This window comes from Lynx rufus, unplaced genomic scaffold, assembly GCF_022079265.1.
Source record: "Lynx rufus isolate CCGP_SWC_20201006 ecotype Redwood Valley unplaced genomic scaffold, mLynRuf1.p SCAF_15, whole genome shotgun sequence".
Classification (NCBI taxonomy): domain Eukaryota; kingdom Metazoa; phylum Chordata; class Mammalia; order Carnivora; family Felidae; genus Lynx; species Lynx rufus.
Window position 1 is genome coordinate 51,752,984 of NW_025814829.1, and position 19,510 is coordinate 51,772,493.

The following is a 19,510-nucleotide window of genomic DNA, read 5'->3' on the forward strand; positions in this document are numbered from 1 at the left end:
TCAGTTATGTACTTGCTATCATTTAAAAATTTTTTTTTTAAGTTTATTCATTTTTGAGAGAGAGAGAGACAGAGCGTGAGCAGGGGAGGGGCAGAGAGAGAGAGGGAGACACAGAATCCAAAGAAGGCTCCAGCCTCCGAGCTGTCAGCACAGAGCCCGACTTGGGGCTCGAACTCACGAACCATGAGATCATGACCTGAGCTGAAGTTGGACGCTTAACCGACTGAGCCACCCAGGCGCCCCTACTTACTATCATTTTAGAATCTACCTCCACTCATCTTTACTCATCATCCTGAAGAAGCCAGCCGATTTATCCTAGGATGTGATGGTGGGTTCAACCGGTTCCCTGATTCCCACACCCCTTCCTCCGACCTCTGCAAATAAGAGTTTGTGCTTGGCTATCGACCCACCCTTGTAGAGACAGCAGTCAGGCCCCTCAAAAGGAAAAGGAAGTTCCAGCTCTGGAGTTCAGTGGCGAGGAGCATAGATAGTTAGAAGGCCCGCCATCTTCCTGAGCGGATGGGCTTTTATGTTGGCAAATCTGCTTGCGATAGATTCTCTTCTCCCTTTGTATAGCTTTTGCTCCATAAACAGAGGAGTCAGTAGAAGACATTTTAGTTTGTGTCAAAGTTCAATACTTTGCAGTTTGTAAGAGTGGAAAAGAGGATGAAGGTAGGAGGATTACAATAAGCCGAAACGTGTAAATGGTTTTACCCTGCGTAGATCTTAAACATTTCCCTTTCTTAAGTGATAAACCAAAGTACAGTGGAGGTTGTTCACTGCTGTCCAGTCATGAATAGAACTAGTATTTTATAACTTTGCCCCAAATTTCCAGTTCTTTATAGTCCACTGAGTCATTCTTTTAAATAGTAATGACAATCCTTTGTTAAACTCGTGTTGACTTGTAGAAGGTGGCGGTCTCATGAGATGCCATAGGAAATGAGGGACGTTGCAAAGGTCGCCTCCCATCTTGGGCAAGCAGGAAAATGTAGTGAGAAACATGCTAACAAAACTTGCAGCAAATCCGATTTCTTTTTTTAAATTCACTTAGTATTGCATCACTTGATGGGAGAGAGAAAAACTCAAGTGGCATTGAGTTATGACCTCATAGATTCATATAACATATACAAATAAATATCCCAAGAACCCGAATACATTAGAAACTGGATGTTTAGCTATTAAAGTGGTTGTGTAGCAAGTGGTTTTTCTTGCTGGCTAGAACAGAACAGTGTAACCCCAGGGAAGTGATGTTCGGCTCTCCCACTTACTCTGTTTTAGGTCGGTGATTCAGAAACAGTGCTTCCTTCTTGCCTCATCTTTCTGGGAGAGCGCCAAGCCATGTGACTCCTTGTTCCACACAATCCCGACCCAATAGTGGCACATGCTCTTTCCTTACAACCTCATTGAACTTCAGGCTCATGATGTCCTCACCCTTTGGAGCCAGTAGTCTAAGTGCAATGGTGGGCCAGTGGCCAAGGTGAATTAAAAGATCCCTCAAAAAGGAGTTCCTCCAGTTCTTGGAAAATACAGTTTTTCCCCCTTTGTAGTCACTTTTTAAGTTAGCACATTTATTTTTTTCATTTTTTGTAATGTTTATTTTTGAAGGAGAGAGAGAGAGAGAGAGAGAGACAGAGTGCAAGCGGGGGAGGGGCAGAGAGAGAGGGAGACACAGGATCTGAAGCAGGCTCCAGGCTCTGAGCTGTCAGCACAGGGCCCAATGTGGGGCTTGAACCCACGAACCGTGAGATCATGACCTGAACTGAAGTCAGATACTTAACCGACTGAGCCACCCAGGCGCCCATTTTGCACATTTATTTTAGTGACTGATAAGTTGTTGCTTGGTTCCAATAGGGAAAAACTTTTTTTTTTTTTTTTTTAAGTGTGCTCAGTCTGAGTAAAGGAGAAGATGTGGAGGGAGATGGTGGGCGGTTTATGGTGTTTTTTCAAAGGTTTTTGACCTTATTTGTACGTCATGAAATCAGTTCAGTGTGTTTAAAAAAAGTAGGATAGAAAATAATCTTAGTCCACAGCACATAGTAAGGATAAATATTGCTGCGTAAAATTTGCCAGTAATGTATTTACAGGTATGGACGTATCGCGCCGTGATGAGTAGTTACAAAGTTTGAAAGCCACCATTATAACAAAGTTTTAAACATGTGGGAAAGAAGAGATATAGTAATAACTAGCTGTTCCTGAATTGTATGCATGTTCTGTGATGAAGAAAATGACTTTAATCATTCTGAGTCTTTTCTGAATTAGATTCTAAGCTGCTTCAACAGTCTTATTCACTTGCCTTTGTAATCGTTGTCCACTTCTATCTTCTGGGCTCAGTACAGGGTTGACCCTTGAGCAACATGGGTTTGAACGGCCAGGATCCACTTACGGCATTTGTTTGTTTGTTTGTTTGTTTGTTTTTAAGAGTTGGCAGAAAAAGCTACAAGGCTTTATTCACAACTGCCTGCCCCAGTCTCCACAGGACTGAACGAAAGGTGACCATTGCAGAGGTCAGGCCTGCCGTCCTCTGAGTACCCAGGAGAGCTGCTGGCTGTCAGCAGCCCTTGGGGCCCCAGGGCTGGGAGGGCTACACGTCACCCGATGGGCTGATGGGCGGCGGTGGAGTGGGGTCCGGTGCTGCGGCCCGGACTGAAGAGGGGGAATGTGTCCAGAAGGCAGGGAGGGCGCTGTGCATGGCGCCCCATACCCGGTATCCCACTCCCAAGTCTTCTGGTGCCAGGCTCCAGGGCAATGCAGGGTTGGCCTTCGGCCTCGGCCCCCTACAGGTGGGCACAAATCACTCCCTTGGTGGCACCCTGGTCCTGTGGTCTTCCACAGCTGCCAGTAGCCATGAGCCGGTGGGACACCTCCAGGCAGATGGGCCAGCTGTGCTGCGCCTCCAAGCCCACCTCACTGTCCGTGGCCCCCAGTGTGGCTCTAACAAGCAGAGGCCACCAGGCTGCTGAGTGTCGCCACCACTGGGGGGGCCCGGGCCATCACTACTGCCCCTGTCTAGCCTAGTCTGCCTATGCTAGAAGGTGAGGGAGGGTCAGTAATGTATCCTCCGGACTGAGCTGGCCCTTTAACACTGAAAAAACGAAGCAAGCCCCTCCATACCATTCGGGATAGAGCTTTATTCAGGGTAATTTACTGACAGGGGCGATTGGGCAGTTGGGCAGAGGGGCAATGCAGCGGTGTGCGAGCCCTTATCCTCTGCCCCCTCCGGACCTGCATCCCCAGCTTTTTATGGAGCAAGGAGCATGGCGGTGGAGTCACAGGGTGATTATCTTAGAGTGGTGCCATATGTGTCCCAGAAGGGAGAACAAGAGGGAGGGCCAAAGATGGAGTCAGTGTCGTCAGCACTCCTACAGCCTGGAAGCAGGTTTTTCTCAATAAATATAGGTACAGTACTGTAAATGTACTTTCTCCTCCTTAGGAGGTTTTAAATAACTTTTTCTCTAGCTTAGTCTCTTACAGGAATATAGTATTTAATACACATAACGTACAAAATACGTGTTAATTGACTGCTTGTGTCATCAGCAAAGCTTTCAGCCAACAGTACGTTATTAGTAGTGAAGTTTTACGGGAAGGAAAAATTCTGCCTCCACCCTTCAAGGTCTTCCAACTGGACTAAGAAGTAAATTTACACGAGACGGTAACGGGAGAGCAAAATCTAAGTTGTATGTTTGCGTGGAGGCCCAGTAATGAAATTGAGACCCAAGTAAATGACCAAACCAGGTAGTTTCTGTGTTCTTTAGACAAAGAGACAATAAATTTGTGAGGAATTGGCAGGGTAAGGAAAACATGTTTGGGAGCTTTAATTAGTAAGGAATTCTGAGGGGAATTTGGGCTGAGGTAGAAGTTAGAAAGTAACAAGGTTTGTTTCTACAGCTTTGTCAGCTTTAAACTTTCCACCTCTGGTGATAAGGGTGTCTTTTTACTTCTTAGTACAGGCAGGGCGTCTTTCATAAGGGAGATTTGTTTTCTGCCTTAGGGAGGGGGTCTGAGTGTCCTGGCACTGGCCGTTCCCCCAGTAGCTTCAGTTCGAAATAATATGCCATTGTGGCACATTTTGGGCAGCCTGCCCTTGGCTCCTACAGGAGTCAAAAGTTATACTCAATTTTGAACCGAGCGCAGGTGGGTGCCCGAACCTCCAAGTTGTTTAAGAGTGAACTATTCAATTTGACACTTTGATGACTGGCAATTAGTATTTATATCTTAACAATGACTCTTTGGAGTTCTAGAAGTATAAAATATGCAAGCAGCAGGCACTTAAAATTTTCAGTTTTTACAATTTCAGAAACTAGAAGTCTAGTACTATTTCAGACATATAATAGCTCATTTATATATAATGCCCTCAGGTTTTTAAAAATACTTTTTTTTTTTTTTTTTTGGAAAACTAAAGTTTCTTGGGATGATCTCTTGATTTACTGTGTGGGGGCAGAAGGGTCCAGAATATTGTTTTTCAAGATGCATTCCTGAATACCTATTATATAACACAGAATTCTAGAACCAGCAAAAATACCCTTCAGAAAAATGGAGGTGGAATAAAGACATTTCCAGACAGATATCTAACATCTGCTGTGTCTTTGAATATGTAACACCACATCATATTACTGTTACTACCACAGTTTTTTCTTTTATGCACGCCTTTCTATTCTGTGAACTGATTTTCATTCCCTAGAAATCTGATGTTGACTAACTCCTTTCCCTTGATCTCTTGCAACACATCTTTTTTTCTTTTTTTTTTTTAATGAGGTGTAGTCGACATACAATGTTACATTAGTTTCAGGTGTACAACATAGGGATTCAACAAGTCTCTAGGTTATGTTGTATTCACCACAAGTGCTATTACAGTATCATTGACTGTATTCCCTATGCTGTACCTTTTATCCTTGTGACTTACTTATTTCATAACAGGAAGCCTGTATCTCCCACTCCCCTTCACCCGTTTTGCCCACCCTCTCACCCTTTCCGCTCCGGCAACCGTCAGATTGTTCTCAGTATTCATGGGTCGGTTTCTTCTTTTTGCTTGTCTATGCATTTGTCTTTTAGATCGCACATATAAGTGAAGTCATGTGATATTTGTCTTTCTGTGACTTATTTCACCTAGCATAATACCTACTAGGTCCATCTTGTTTGACTCAAATGGCAAGGTCTCATTTTTGTGTGTGTGATTGGGCAATATTCCATTGTGTGTGTATCTCACACATCTTATTTATTCCTTCATCTATTGATGGACACTTGAGTTGCTTTCTTATCTTGGCTCTTATTTTAAATAATGCTGCAGTAAACATAAGGTGCATATATCTTTTCAAATTGGTGTTTTAATTTTCTTTGGGTAGATACCCAGTAGTAGAACTATATGGTTATTTCTATTTTTAATTTTTTGAGAAACCTCCATACTGTTTCCCACAGTGGTTGCACCAATTTATATCCCCATCAGCAGGGTATAAGTGCTCCTTTTTCTCCACATCCTCATCGACACTTGTTACTTATTTTCTTTTTGATTCTAGCCATTCTAACAGGTGAAAGGTGATACCCCATTATGGTTTTGATTTACATTTCCCTGCTGATTAGTGATGTTGAGTATCTGTTCATGGGTCTGTTGGCCATCTGGATGTCTTCTTTGGAGAAATGTCTATTCAGGTCCTCTGCCCATTTTAATTGGATTATTTGGGGGTTTCTGGTGTTGAGTTGAATAAATTCTTCATGTATTTTGGGTATTAACCTTTTATTGAATAAATCATTTGCAGATACCTTCTCCCATTCAGCAGATTGCTTTTTTGTTTTGTTGATGGTTTCCTTTGCTGCGAAAACCCTTTTTATTTTGGTGTAGTCCCAATAGTTTATTTTTGCTTTTGTTTCCCTTGCCTGAGGAGACATATATGGAAACATGTTGCTACAGCTGATGTCAAAGATATTACTACCTATATTGTATTCTAGGAGTTTTATGGTTTCACGTCTCACATTCAGGTCTTGAATCCATTTGGAGTTCATTTTTGTGTACAGTGTCAGAAAGTGGCCTGCTTTCATTCTTTTGCATGTAACTGTCCAGTTTTCCCAGCACCATTTATTGAAGAGACTGTCTTTCCCCCATTGTATATTCTTGCCTTGTTTGTCGTAGGTTTACTGACCGTGTGTATAATCATGGGTTTATTTCCAGGCTCTCTGTCTGTTCCATTGATCTACATATTTGTTTTTGTGCCGGTACCATACTGTTCTGATGACTGTTGCTTTGTAGTATAGCTCGGAATGCAGAATTGTGATATTTTCTTTCTCAAGATGGCTTTAGCTCTTGTAGTACATCTTACGTGCAACTGTCAGAAACATGTAAGAAGTGCTTCAGTAACCTGTCAGAGCTCTTTTACAACTCTAGAATAGTTCCTATTTTTCTAGAATTGAGGCCCAACTAATCTTCCATTGTTAGTGACCTCTAGTTTCTTATCACTGTCTGCTTTTGTGCTGCGATATACCTTGTAGACAGGCTACCTTTCTCACTGTCTCCCATCTGTGTTTCTCTTTCGGTTGATCCAGAACTCTTGGTTCTTTTCTTGATTCAATGCTTTTGATGTCTGGAAATGGGTATTGATTTTTAACATCAGACTTTTGTTTGAATCCCAGCTCTGACCCTGACTAGGTGTTTGATCTGCAGAATCCCTGGATAATTAACTTCCCTCCTGAACCTCTTTCTCATCGGTGAGAATGAGAGGGAGAGCCTCCATGACAGGTTTGTGGCAAGAGTCAACTGAGATTGGGTTCTAAATATGCTGACAAACTGTGTAGCTTGTCTCCCTTTCCCTCCCTCCCTGCTTAATTCAGTATTTATTTCTAACTTTTCTGAGGGGTAAATAAGATTTGGAAGGGTTAACTAAAATAGTAGCAGGTTAGAGAACATTGGAAGAGTTGTAAGTACAAGCAATCAGATGTTAACAGGACTCCTGATTCATACAAGCTTATGATAGTTGGTACCCTAAAAATAACAATAATGGTGCTGCCTGCCTTCCTTCCTGCCTTCTTTTTCTTTTTCCTGTTTTTTTTTTTTTTTTTAAAGAATTCTATGTCTTTAGTACTTTCCTATGCTCTCCTGAGGCCTAACCAAAATACGAGGTCCCTGGAAGAATAAGGGACTTTTCCTTGTTAAGTGGCTCCATAACATTGGAGACATTTAAAATGCAATAAAGATGATTTCATACTATTACCACGTATTATTCAGAAATCTTCCTCTTCACTTAAGATGCACACAAATGCACATACATGCACGAACTCATTCTTCACCCCGAGCGCTTGTGAATTGGATGAAGTACTTTTCCATCCGTGTTAGCATTTTGTTTCTTCTGAATTTATAATTGATGTGAGATTAGATAAGTATGACTTTCAATTTCTTCTGCCTTTCCCCCAGGCTTAGTACTATCAGGACTAAAAAATTACTTGAAAACATGCCTTAATTTACTGGTGAGTCATTCAATGGAGATTTTGGTAATTTATTTGACAGAATTTTCTGTGCTTTATTTCTGATATCAGAGAAGCCTTGGGTGTGCACTTTCTCATCTGGAAGATTCCTGTCTCTTAAATCAAGTGTGGAGCACTTCTGCTTTGTTTTGTAGAATTGGAGGCCAGTTGTTCAGATATTCTTCTCATTTCATAGACGTAGCTCCTCGGATTCCTGCTTGGCCCTGGACACCTAGTCACATAAGTAGTTTGCATCTTCGAGTAGTTAAATGGTAACATGTGATACCTGCTCTTTTGGACATATTGATTGCTAATAAGTATAATATCTAGCATGACTTTAAATATTAACTCTAGAATGGGAATACTTTATTGTTATTTTCCATAATATCTTTGGTTTCTGTGCTAAGCCAAAGCACAGGGTTTAATTTTTCACAGCTATAATTTGCAACAGTAGTTTCATGTTGATTGATATATTGGTATAATTTATGATTTTTTCAATGGTGTCTTTCCTTTGAGAAGTTTGAATTATAATCCTAATGATTATATTGGGTAACAGATGATGTTATAAAACTCAGAAAGAAAATTGTTGCTCAATTTCTTATTGGTGAACACTTTGAGCTCTCTAAAAGGCAAGATTCTGTGCTCCTACTCTGATTTATTAACATGTCCTTTATAAAAATTGCTTAGTATTGCAGAAAAGCTATACATTCAGTAGCTTTTCATAAACGTACAATTTCAGTCACATTTCTATTTTTCTGTCCTTCACAAAATCTTTTTTCCTTCATACTGATTTTTCTGCAAGGGCCTTAAAAAAAAACTACTGACTAGGATTTGCTGCAGCCAAGGCTGCAGTATCATAAATCAAGAGAGGCTCCCCCTATATATCGGAACAAGGCCAGTGCAGCTCTAAAGTCACAGATGGCTCTACAAGCCACTGTCACTGCTGGAAAGACGTAGGCAACATAAATCCTAAGTGACTTCCGCACACTGAGGCATTTAATCCCCACAATTACCCTATGAGGAAAGTTTATTAATAGTCCCATTTTACAGATCCGGAAACCAGGGCTGGGAGAGGCTGAATATCTTATCCAAGGCCACATAGCCCAGGTCTGTCGGCCTGTAGAGCCCATGCCTTTAGCCATTCTGAAGTATTCCCCAGCCGACCCAAAAGTAAGCCCTTAATAGTTTCCTGGGTCTTCCCTTCGAGCAGCACAGTTCCGGGCCATGCCAACTGCTCCCCACGAATCATAGCAACTATCGCAGCAGCAGCAGCAGCAGCAGACTCCGTTTGGTCTAGGCATTGCACTGCGCAATCCTGATAGGGCCAGGTCCAATCAGGATGTGGTGAACAATGGCTGTAGGGTCATCAGGAGGACAGTGGTTCTTTCTGACCCGTAACATTGAAGTAGACGAGGCCAAGACACGATTATACTTGATGATATGAGCTTAATAAACTTACTCTTGAACTAAAGGTAGGCATGTGTGCCTGGAGAAGATTGTTAGTTTCACATGGTCCATGTATGACTGGGCCTTCCTTTAAGCAGTGACCAAGAGAGGGGTGGTGTGATTTGATTTTCCAAAGGCTTGGTTACCTTTCAAATGTCATTTCACGTGGAATTTCAAAACTAGGGGGGAGATTTTCTTAAAATCACCTATTTTATCTTACAAGTTATGTGAAATTATATGAGTTTTACATTCTGTTCAATAATATATATGTTTGTTATAATGTAAAAATGTTTACTTAACATTAAGAAAGACTGATGCTCTAGGAAGTCTCTCTCTCTCTCTCTCTCTCTCTCCCTCAACGAATAAATAACACTGTATCTGCCTGTCTATACCTCTAACTGAATGGACACAGAACTTTCGCCCTTTACAGAAATTAACTCAAATGCATCATAGACCTAAAAGTAAGGCACAAAACCGTAAACACAGGCACGGAGCAAGCACAGGTTAGTTAACTTCATTTAGGGCTGGGTCTTGGATGAGAAGAATTGTTAAGTTAATGATTGAAATGACAGACCAAGGAACCTAAGCTGGATAAGGAAGGAAGTGAAGGAAAGACAGGCTGGTGGGTTGGCGATGTGTGAAAGGACCGTTAACGCTGGAAAGAGGGAGAAGTTGGACAACCTGAGTGCAAGGACAGGAGGATGTGGGCAGGGAACAGAGCGCTGGAGGCATGGCATTTGGTGGTGGAACACTTTCAGGCGATAACATGGGCCCACATGTCACCAACTCAACTGTATTGAATCAACTGATTCTGTCCTTTCTTCCAGCATTGTCTGCAAGTTCAGCCACTATCATGATTATAACCAATATACATGTGGTTTTAAATTTCACCTGTTTTACGGAAGAATATTATAATTTCTGTTGGTTGTCCCCTATTTTTTTTTTTTTCTTAAAAGGAATTGAGAGAAGGGAAAATGTTTTCAAACTGAATGGAAGGAACTTACCTGCGTCATTAGCATGTGCATGGTATAATCTGACTATTTTAAAAAATGGCTGCACTGGGAAGTGACTCATTCCGGAATGCATTTGAATAGATGCAATTTTCATATGCTACATTTTAAAATGACATTTTCCTTTTTTAGGTGTAACAAAGTAAGTTTGGAAAAACAATCTGAGATTTTTCTACGTTTGAAAAAGCGTACCATCAAAGGGAAATTAAAAATTGTAACGTGCTGTACAGCACATTCTGATGAGTAGTCATATCAGTGTAGAATGGATTTTAAGTACAAAATTAAAATCACTTCTCTTAACTGAGTCAACTGTGAAAGAGCAGAACAATCAATCCAGAGCCAGTAGTTCTAAGTTCCTCGAAATTGCTTGACTGGCTGCTAGATTGTAAGGACCGTGTTTGTTTCTAATTGCCATTGTCATATCTTGACATACCTGAGTACCTGGCATAGTACATAGAACATGGCAAGTGCTCTGTTTGTTGGATAAATGAATTGGTGGATGGGAATAAGGTAATGTACATAGTCTGATGGCCTTGCCTTCTGCTTTTCAGAGGGCAGGTAGTGAGGCCTGTACGGACACTTGGGAGGTTTCCTTAACGTTCCTGTTACTATACCCATTGCTTGTTTCCTTTGTTTCTTTGTTTTCTGTTTTTGTCTTCCCATTCTGATTTTATAGTATGGCTAATAGAAGAGAACTCCAAAGGCTATAGATGAAATACGATGTGAAGAAGGGTCTACTGATGAGTATTAATCTTTGTTGGGTGTTTACGTAGTCAAATTCTTACATAGTGAAAGAGAAAAAAAGAAAGACCAGCTTCAGGTTTTCAGTGTAATTTAAAATTAAACTATAAAGAAAACTACAAATTAGAAAACAGTTTAACCCCTCTTGACATTAAACAATAACAAAAAATACAAGCATCAATCAGGTGGAACATTTCATAATGGTGTACATTGAAAAGTAGCCTCCCCACCCCCACTGCCCCCCCACCCCGCCACCCCTTCACACACCACATACTCCCCAGCGGCAGCTATTTCTGACATACTCTTCAGTGTCCTTCTGAACAATTGTTCCCTACCTAGCCCAGGATTTTGAATTGAATATTAAAGATTTGGGTCATCATCACCCAAGTTCCTTGGCAATAAAAATGCTCATTGTGTTGTTCAATGCTGATCTTTTGCAGCAGGAACAGAACTGCTTTTTGTTCGATACTCTGATTACCGTTTCCCCACTGTGAGTCACATTTAGCTGTTGTTTACATAATCATCAGCATATTGTTTCTTACTATTTGCCATTTTGCAGAACCACTGTGCTCTCTGTGACTTAAGGTCTATTTGGCTTTTCACCCTCCCCCTCTTTGCACCCTCCCCCTCCAGTGCAGCGCCTGAAAGTTTCTATTCCATTTTTTTGGCTTTCTACTTAGCCTTTCAGGGAGTTGTAGGGGAGGAAAACATTTTCCTTGACCTTCTTAGGGTCCCTGGCTATGTCTGAATACTGACATGGACAGATTAATAGGAGAAAACATATCAATTAATTCAAGTTTTATGTGATATGGGAGCCTTCATAAGGATAGCAAGGCCTGTTTGCTGGGATTCTTTTTTTTCCATGTTCCTTTGTCCTGAGAGATAAGGATGCTTCTTTCTTCTGGGAAGGCACCTCTCACACGAGGGATTTATAACCTGTTTCAGGGAAGAGGCTTAGGAAAAGGTCAAAGTGACCTTCTGCTTTTGCGGTTTTCTCAAGCTCCTTCAGCTTAAAATATTCACTGTGCCAAGGTGCCGCTAAAAAAAAGGACATGCCAAAACCAAAACAAAAACTAGATGGCCCATTAGTGATTAGTTACAAAATTGGAACACAGTGTGCTTGAGTGTGAGGGACCCATTATCTTTTTATGTGTAAATTAGAATGTCCAGAAGAAGGAAAATGTTTTGGCTACTTTAAGAAAAAGTCTCTTTGTGCTACCGTGTGATCTTTAAATGCTCTGCAGAAGCCTATGTCCGATGGAAGCTGAAACCTTTACTGTCCCTGTGACCATCCAGTCAGTGACGTTCTCCTCAGATCTGTGACCCAAAAATGGAGGTGTCCCTTCGTACTACTTCCGTGTTAGTTTCTCCCTCTTGAGTTGGCCCTGGAGGGCTGGTACCATGGAAATCTCTGAGTCACAGCACGTGTAGCTTCCTGGTCGGGCTCAGTCATGAACTAGCTCTGTAACCTTATGGAAGTCATTTATATTCACTGGGCCTCAGTTTTTTTACCCATAAAGTGAAGGGTTCAAACAAAATGATTTTCAATCTTGACATCATTAAAATAATAAAAGGGGTTAAGATACAGAACAGATGAACATAGGGAAGAGAAGCAAAAATAATATAAAAACAAAGAGGGGGACAAAACATGAGACTCTTAAATACAGAGAACAAATCTGAGGGCTGCTGGAGGGGTTGTGGGTGGGGTGATGGGCATGACACCTGTAGGGATGAGCACTGGGTGTTATGCATAGGGGATGAGTCTCTGGAATCTACTCCTGAAATCATTATTATCTATGCTAACTACCTTGGATCTAAAGTAAAAAATAAGTAAAAGACAATAATATAAGGGGAATCACATTCTTTGTTAGACTTTGCTCAGTTTAGCTGAAAAATAAAAATGTTTAAATTTCAAAGGCAACTTTGGTGTTGGAGGTGTGTGGGTATGTCTATATCAGGCAGCGAGCAAAAGACTAGCCTGAATGGGACATTCAGGTGCACTCCTGTTTCGTGCCTAGTCCAGAAGTCCCACCGCTATACCTCTAGACATCTTTTTCATTCCATTCCATTCCATTCCATTCCATTCCATTCCATTCCATTCCATTCCACTCCACTCCACTCCACTCCACTCCACTCCACTCCACTCCACTCCATTCCATTTCTTTGGAGAGAGAGGGAGAGAGAGGATCGCATGTACACGAGCTGGGGAGGGGCAGAGGGAGAGAGAGAGAGAATCTTAAACAGCCTACATGCCTAGCACAGAGCCCAACGTAGGGCTCAGTCTTACAACCGTGAGATAATGACCGGAGCTGAAATCCAGAGTTGGCCACTTAACCGACAGAGCCACCCAGGCACCCCGAGGCATCTTTTGACTCTTCGAAGTAACCAGACTTTCTACTGCAAAGATAAATCAGAAAGTGAAGTTTAAATCGCATTTGGATACAATTTGTACTTGGCATAGTTGGCCCTTTTTCATAGAGGGCATAGTACCTGTTTGAGAGTTTTCCTCATCATAAATGGAAATTCCATTATTATTTTTATGTAGTTTTAAATAATCTTGTTGAGATAAATCACAGTTATAAATGAAGGAATGGGATAATTATCCAAGAGAATATGAAGGATTTTTTTTCTTTATGTGTAGATGCTGTTCTTGAAACTCTAGGTTAAAATCTAAGAGGTCAGGTAGAACTTTAGGCATTTTTGAAATCTTGTGGGTATAGTTTCTGTCTCTCTTTCTGTGTGATGCTTATCAGAGATTTATTTAAGTGCTGTGTAGTGTTGCAGACTTTTCCTTCAACATCTCATTAGGTGGTTCTGAGGGAATTTTTAAAGCTAACAAGTCTTTTATTCTTTTCCCAATAAAGTATGACCTTTGGTTTCTGTTGGCCTTTTTTCCATTTACCTTAAAAAAGTAATTGCTTTATTATTTTCCTTTAGAGCTTATGACTACATGAGAATAACTAATGCTCACAGTGAAAATGATTTAAATTAGCAACTTATGGGCAATACAATATAATTTCTGTAATTTCCTAGATAGCATCCGCTTTATAACATTTTTTGGTATTTTACACACCAATGCTATCTTAGAAAGACACGCTTCACTGACTTGATTCTTAAAATTTTGGAATTGGGATGTAATTGAAAAGCAGTATTTGTTAAATATGTTTGATGTCACAGGGAATGAGATGATTCTCTTATTGCATTTCCTAATCATTAATCTTCTCCTAATGATTGATAAAGGCAACAAACTTGACCCTGTTTACAATTATTTAGCTTTACATGGAGGAGTAGATAAATAACTCAGTTCATTAGTGGATGGAGGCCCATTGAATGGATACTTTCTTAAATAGTGGCTTTTGTGTCATTTTTCATAGCCAGTGCTGTTTAATGGGACAAAGCATAGTGAGTTCCAACTTATTTCTTTGTTATGTAACCTTGGACCAGCGTTCAAAAATTTTAAGTTTTACTATCCTTGTCCACGAAATAGGGGTGCTACCTATTTTGTCTGTTGTGAAAATGAAATGAGATCATGTCAAGAGCCTGCTACTTAGTAGGTACTTTAAAATTATTGTTATTGTCATGATTAGTGGTTGCCATTCATTTCTTAAAGTTTGGATGTCACTGATTTGTTAAACAGTCTGAGAAATGTTTTCCCATTGTCTGAGGAGTAGGAGAGGGAGAAGATTCATTCTAACATAATAGAGGGTGGAAAACTGAACAGAACGTCCCTGATTCACGTATCTATTATTTTAAGAGAGATTCTTGTTCACGAATATTCGTTGGAATTTGAGAACAGGTTGAGCAACCGATGTAGGAGATATTTTCTTTGCTGTACATAATTTGATGAACATCGTCTACCTTTTACACCTTTTATATTCATTTTGACATACATCCAAATTCTATGTATTTTCTTTTTTTTTTTTTAATTTTATTTATTTATTTTTGGGACAGAGAGAGACAGAGCATGAACGGGGGAGGGGCAGAGAGAGAGGGAGACAGAATCGGAAACGGGCTCCAGGCTCTGAGCCATCAGCCCAGAGCCCGACACGGGGCTCAAACTCCCGGACCGCGAGATCGTGACCTGGCTGAAGTCGGACGCTCAACCGACTGCGCCACCCAGGCGCCCCAAATTCTATGTATTTTCTATCCCACAAGGCATTATTACTATTTTCATGCATAATATTCATTTAGATTTACCCACGTGTTTACGTCTCCACTGTTTTTCAGCCCCTTCTTTAACTCCTTGAATCATCTGGTATAATTTTCCTTTTTCCTTTGGAACTGCCTTTAGAATTTCTTTTAATGCAGGCACACTGGTAATAAGTTTTCTCTTTTTGCTTATCTAGAAATGTCTTTATTTCACCTTTACTTTTTAGAGGATATTTTTTGCTAGCTAGAGAATGCTATATTAGAGTTATTTTTAGTTCTCGAATTTCCACGTGACTTAAAAGATTCTGGCTCTCAGGTGAAATTCTTCATCTCAATGTATTTTTTTAATACCTATCTTCATTGTTTTGAAGCCTTTGTCAGATAATAGGTAAGCTACTCATGGATCTCTTTCTATTGTCTGCTTTTTCTCTTGGTTCTCTTTCTTGGTGTATCTGATAGCTTATCATTGAACTTCAGGAGATGCAGGGAGCTAGAATGGGGAAAGTATCCCCTCAGTGTGGTCAAGGAGTAAGCGTTGAGTGAACATACAACTTGTAAACTTTGTAAGGGACAGTTGACCCTTTTGTTTACCTGTGCTCCTAGAGTGTTGTGCTCCAGGAATCAACAAAAAGGTGGGAGGGTTAAGAGAGTTCCTCTTTAGTGGGTTTAGACACCCATTTTTCTCTCCCCATGCTGTGAGGCTAGAGAACAAACACAGGTATGAGCTCACTTTTCTATAATGTCCTTCTCCCCGGGATCTTTGTCCCGCAAATCTTGGCCACTCCATATCCCTGTGACATTGTCAGAAGCTCTGCTGGCTTCTCTGCCTCTTGGCAGCTTTCCTCTGCTGGCTCTTCTTAAGCTTCTCTGTCTCTTGTCCAGGCTGACATAAGACTCAACACATGTCCTCAAGTAAAAGCAGCACAGAGAATGTTGGGCCACCTCCGTAAGCTTCCTGCCTTTCCAGATCCGGGATCATCAAATTCTGGCTGCCTCAGAGGCTCCCCAGGGTTTTCAGACAGATATTTTTTTCGTATCCCACTTTTCTAGTTCTTCTTGCTTTGGTTTGCTCTAAGCTAGTTTGTCAGTCAGAAACAGTAGGTCCTCCATTTATTTTCTTTATATTAAAACTGTTTTCTGGATAGCGTATTGTGCAAAATTCTATTACCCGCCTCAGGATTAAGCAGTACGATTGGTTAGTTTTGTGTTTGGGCTCCCTGGATAAATGATGCCAAGTTTCATTGGTTTTTCATTGACCTCACCATCCTGCCCCATTACCTTCAGTTAGATGCATCCGTACTTCTTCCATTTTCTAATTTCATTTATTTATTTTAGTGAAGGAAATATTTCAATGATGTCGTCGAGTGAGTGAATATTTTAATTTAGAGAGTAAAAAATTTAGTAAGCTGGTAATATTTAAATTTTCTATTATAAGGGGACCACAACACTAGAACCGCACAGTGAAACCTAAACTTTAAGAAGCCGAATTTGTAAGAATATGAAAAAAAATGTGTGAGGGAAGGCTTTCACGAATGTCATAGTATGTCTCTTAACTTACCTTCATTTTCTCTTAGCTAATAATTACCATTGCTTAAATATGTCTTTGTGGATGATTGTGGCAAAAATAAAATAGCATCTTAAAACTTTTTACAGTACAGTTTATGAGTATAATCATAAACATAACTAGCCATACACCTTCTAACATTAGAATATATAAGGGGATTATTAACACAAAAGAAATTATTAACAAAACATTAAAAAAAAAACCTATCCGTGTATCCTAACCAGAGAATCAGATGCTAAGTTCAGAATTAGCAACAAAACTAGATTCCTTTCTTCCTTACATGTCCTGTATGTCCTCCTTCCCTTATAATGAAGGACCTTTGGGGCTAAGCTATTTTTAACAACATACATGATTGGAAGTCCTGCTTAACAGTCAAGGAAAGAGGGTCATTCTTTGACTTATTTTTTCACTTCATCCTGTGTGATAGGCTTAGGAATGCACCTCACACACCGTCAGCTCTGAGCAAGGGCCCCACCTGCTGTGCTCTGAAATCCGCTGCTGCCTTTGCACTTAAGACACGCTTCCCAAGGGCTACTCCCAACTGGTGCCTTTGAGGAGCAGGGAGACTCAAGCAGGCGGGTCCCCGGATGTCAAGGAACTCTTGAGGGCTCCCTGGCCCGGGGCACCGCCTGCCAGTCTTGCTGAACCTTCCTTAGACTGTACAGCAATCTGGAATGATGCCTCCCTCCCTTCTCTCTTTTCCTTCCTTCCGGTCAGGTTTGTACTGTGGTCTGGATCCCTCCCCATTTTTCTCCTCTAGGAATTGCCCTTCTTGCAATAGAATAGAATTGTTGCAAGTGTAATCCTGTCTCGGTGTCTGCTTCTCAGAGGACCTAGACTAACACATTCTCCAATTCCTGTAAAAAGATACTGTCGTATGAAATTAGGAAGGAAAGAAGGGATGTTTACTATGACTTTAATGATGACAATATTCGAATTCTGCTGGATTCTTAAACTTAGGAAAGTTAAAATCTCATGTAATTGAGAGCTAGCCTCTCAGAATTTTTTTCTCACAGCAGTTTATTGTCTGTTTATATGTAAATCTGCTTTCAGATCTGTTTATATATAAATCTGCTGAATTATTACAGTAGTCCGATCAGGAGCTCATGTTCTAAAAAAATTGTTAATTTACTCAGGGTGATTGGATGGTTGTGAAGTATTAAGCAGTTCATAAGTCATCTTTGAGATAGCTGAGGATATTTAATGAGAAATTAGAAGGAAGTATTTCTGAAGGTATGTTGGTAACTGATATATGGTTGAAAGAAGAATCCTTGAATGTAATAAATAAACAGTAACAGATGTACTTGTTAACAAATCTTTGGTAATTCTTGCCTTCAACGTAGATGGTTTATGCAAGAAGTGCTTACATTTTATACGTTAATGTTAATTCTTTCTTTGCAGAATCACGGGGAAAGATTCGTTTTCATTGCCGAGTGGTATGATCCGAATGCTTCACTTTTTCGACGTTATGAACTTTTATTTTACCCAGGGGATGGATCTGTTGAAATGGTAATTGAGCCTTTTTTTTTCCCCCCCTTAAACATCAGCGGAGGGAGTGAATGCGGGATAGGGAGAGGAATAGGATTGCCTTTTATGTCGCTGCTTTTGAAAATTCATAATATATTTTTTTCTTTTATTACTGGGAATTCTTTTTTTGGTGTTTGAATTCCAATACAAAGATAATTGTACCTTTATCTTTAATGTGAAAGTAGTAATTCGTATCTTTTGTTTATAAAACGGATGTGGGATTGTTCATGTTTTAGATTAAGCAATAGGCGGTAAGTGGTTGCAGATCAAGATTATCATGGCCCTAAATATGTCACCAATATTGAAAGCTGCTATCTCTCCAACGAGTCAGATTGAAGAAGATCAGGTTAAGAGTCGCACATATTTCTTTGTGTCTCTTCACTGGCAACCCTTTTACAGGTAGATCTCTTTGGTACTGGGGTTTTGTCTAGGCAAGACAGCTGAAATTTGGAATTTCTCTGGGATTTCGGAAGCACTAATTTGCTGAAATGGTTTGGCAATGAACAAATCTTTCTATTCATGGTTTATTAAAGTATTACATTTGTAATAAGTTTTCCTGTTATTACTGGATTCCACTAGGAAATACAGAAGTTCTAAAAGAAATGTGATTTGTATTTGTAGCAAAAGTGAAACAATGTCGCCAATGTTTAATGAAGCAGAATTAAGAATCATTTTTAATTTATAATAAGATTAACATTCTCTTTGGAGAATTATTTGTCTTACTGTGTTGTTTTTGTTTTAGCACGATGTGAAGAATCACCGCACCTTTTTAAAGCGGACCAAATATGATGATCTTCACTTGGAAGATTTATTTATAGGCAACAAAGTGAACGTCTTTTCTCGACAGCTGGTGCTAATTGACTATGGGGATCAATACACAGCTCGCCAACTGGGCAGTAGGAAAGAAAAGTAAGAAAATCTTTTCTTCATTCTTAAAACATTATGTATGTCCTGATACCAAAGTCTAATTTCTCATTTCTATCTTGTGTTTTTACAACATAGACACTTTTCTGATTCAGTGATCCGATGCAGTGTTAGGACATTTTTAGAATTTTGAGGAATAGATTCAGTGATTTGTTTTTCACTCAGATAACAAAGTGATGCCCATAGTCCTAGGCAGTGATGATTTTCTGGAGAAAAAAAATACAAACTTTTTATACGCCCTCATCTTTCTTCATAACATGCATTTAACTGGGAACTGAGAATGTTTGAACACAAAAGAGTATTGGTGTGTAGGACAGACATGGCTTATAGGAGAAAAGTAGTGAGTGCCATAATCTCGGTGGAAACAAAAGAAAGTAGTTTGTTGTGGAAGATCGGGGAAGGCTTTGTGAAGGTATTTGAGCTGGATCCTGAAAGATGAATTGGATATTTACCCAGTTAGGCTGAGAGGAGGGAATGCTGGTCAGAGGAATAAGGATAAGAAGAGATTCAAAGGCAGAAAGTTGTAGGTTGTTTACTGGAAAGAGCCCATTGTTCTGCCTGACTTGTTTGACGGTTGACATTTTTTTAGAACTTTAATTAGCAAAATAGCCTGAATGAGGGTGGTAGCAATAGGCGTGGAGAGGAAGATGTGTGCAAGATTAACAGTAATGGTAGTGATAAGCGCTCAGTGGCGGCCAGCTAT

General features: G+C 40.1%; 1 protein-coding gene across 2 annotated transcripts in view; it reads left to right on the forward strand.

The window, feature by feature from the left end:
- NME7 (NME/NM23 family member 7) overlaps positions 1–19,510 on the forward strand; it is a 266,054-nt gene that overhangs the window by 30,206 nt on the left and 216,338 nt on the right. For both annotated transcript variants that reach the window (XM_047077044.1, XM_047077045.1), the window contains exons 2-3: positions 17,758–17,865; positions 18,626–18,792. In XM_047077044.1, the coding sequence (XP_046933000.1) occupies positions 17,758–17,865; positions 18,626–18,792 (275 nt within the window). The remainder of the gene's footprint in view (positions 1–17,757; positions 17,866–18,625; positions 18,793–19,510) is intronic.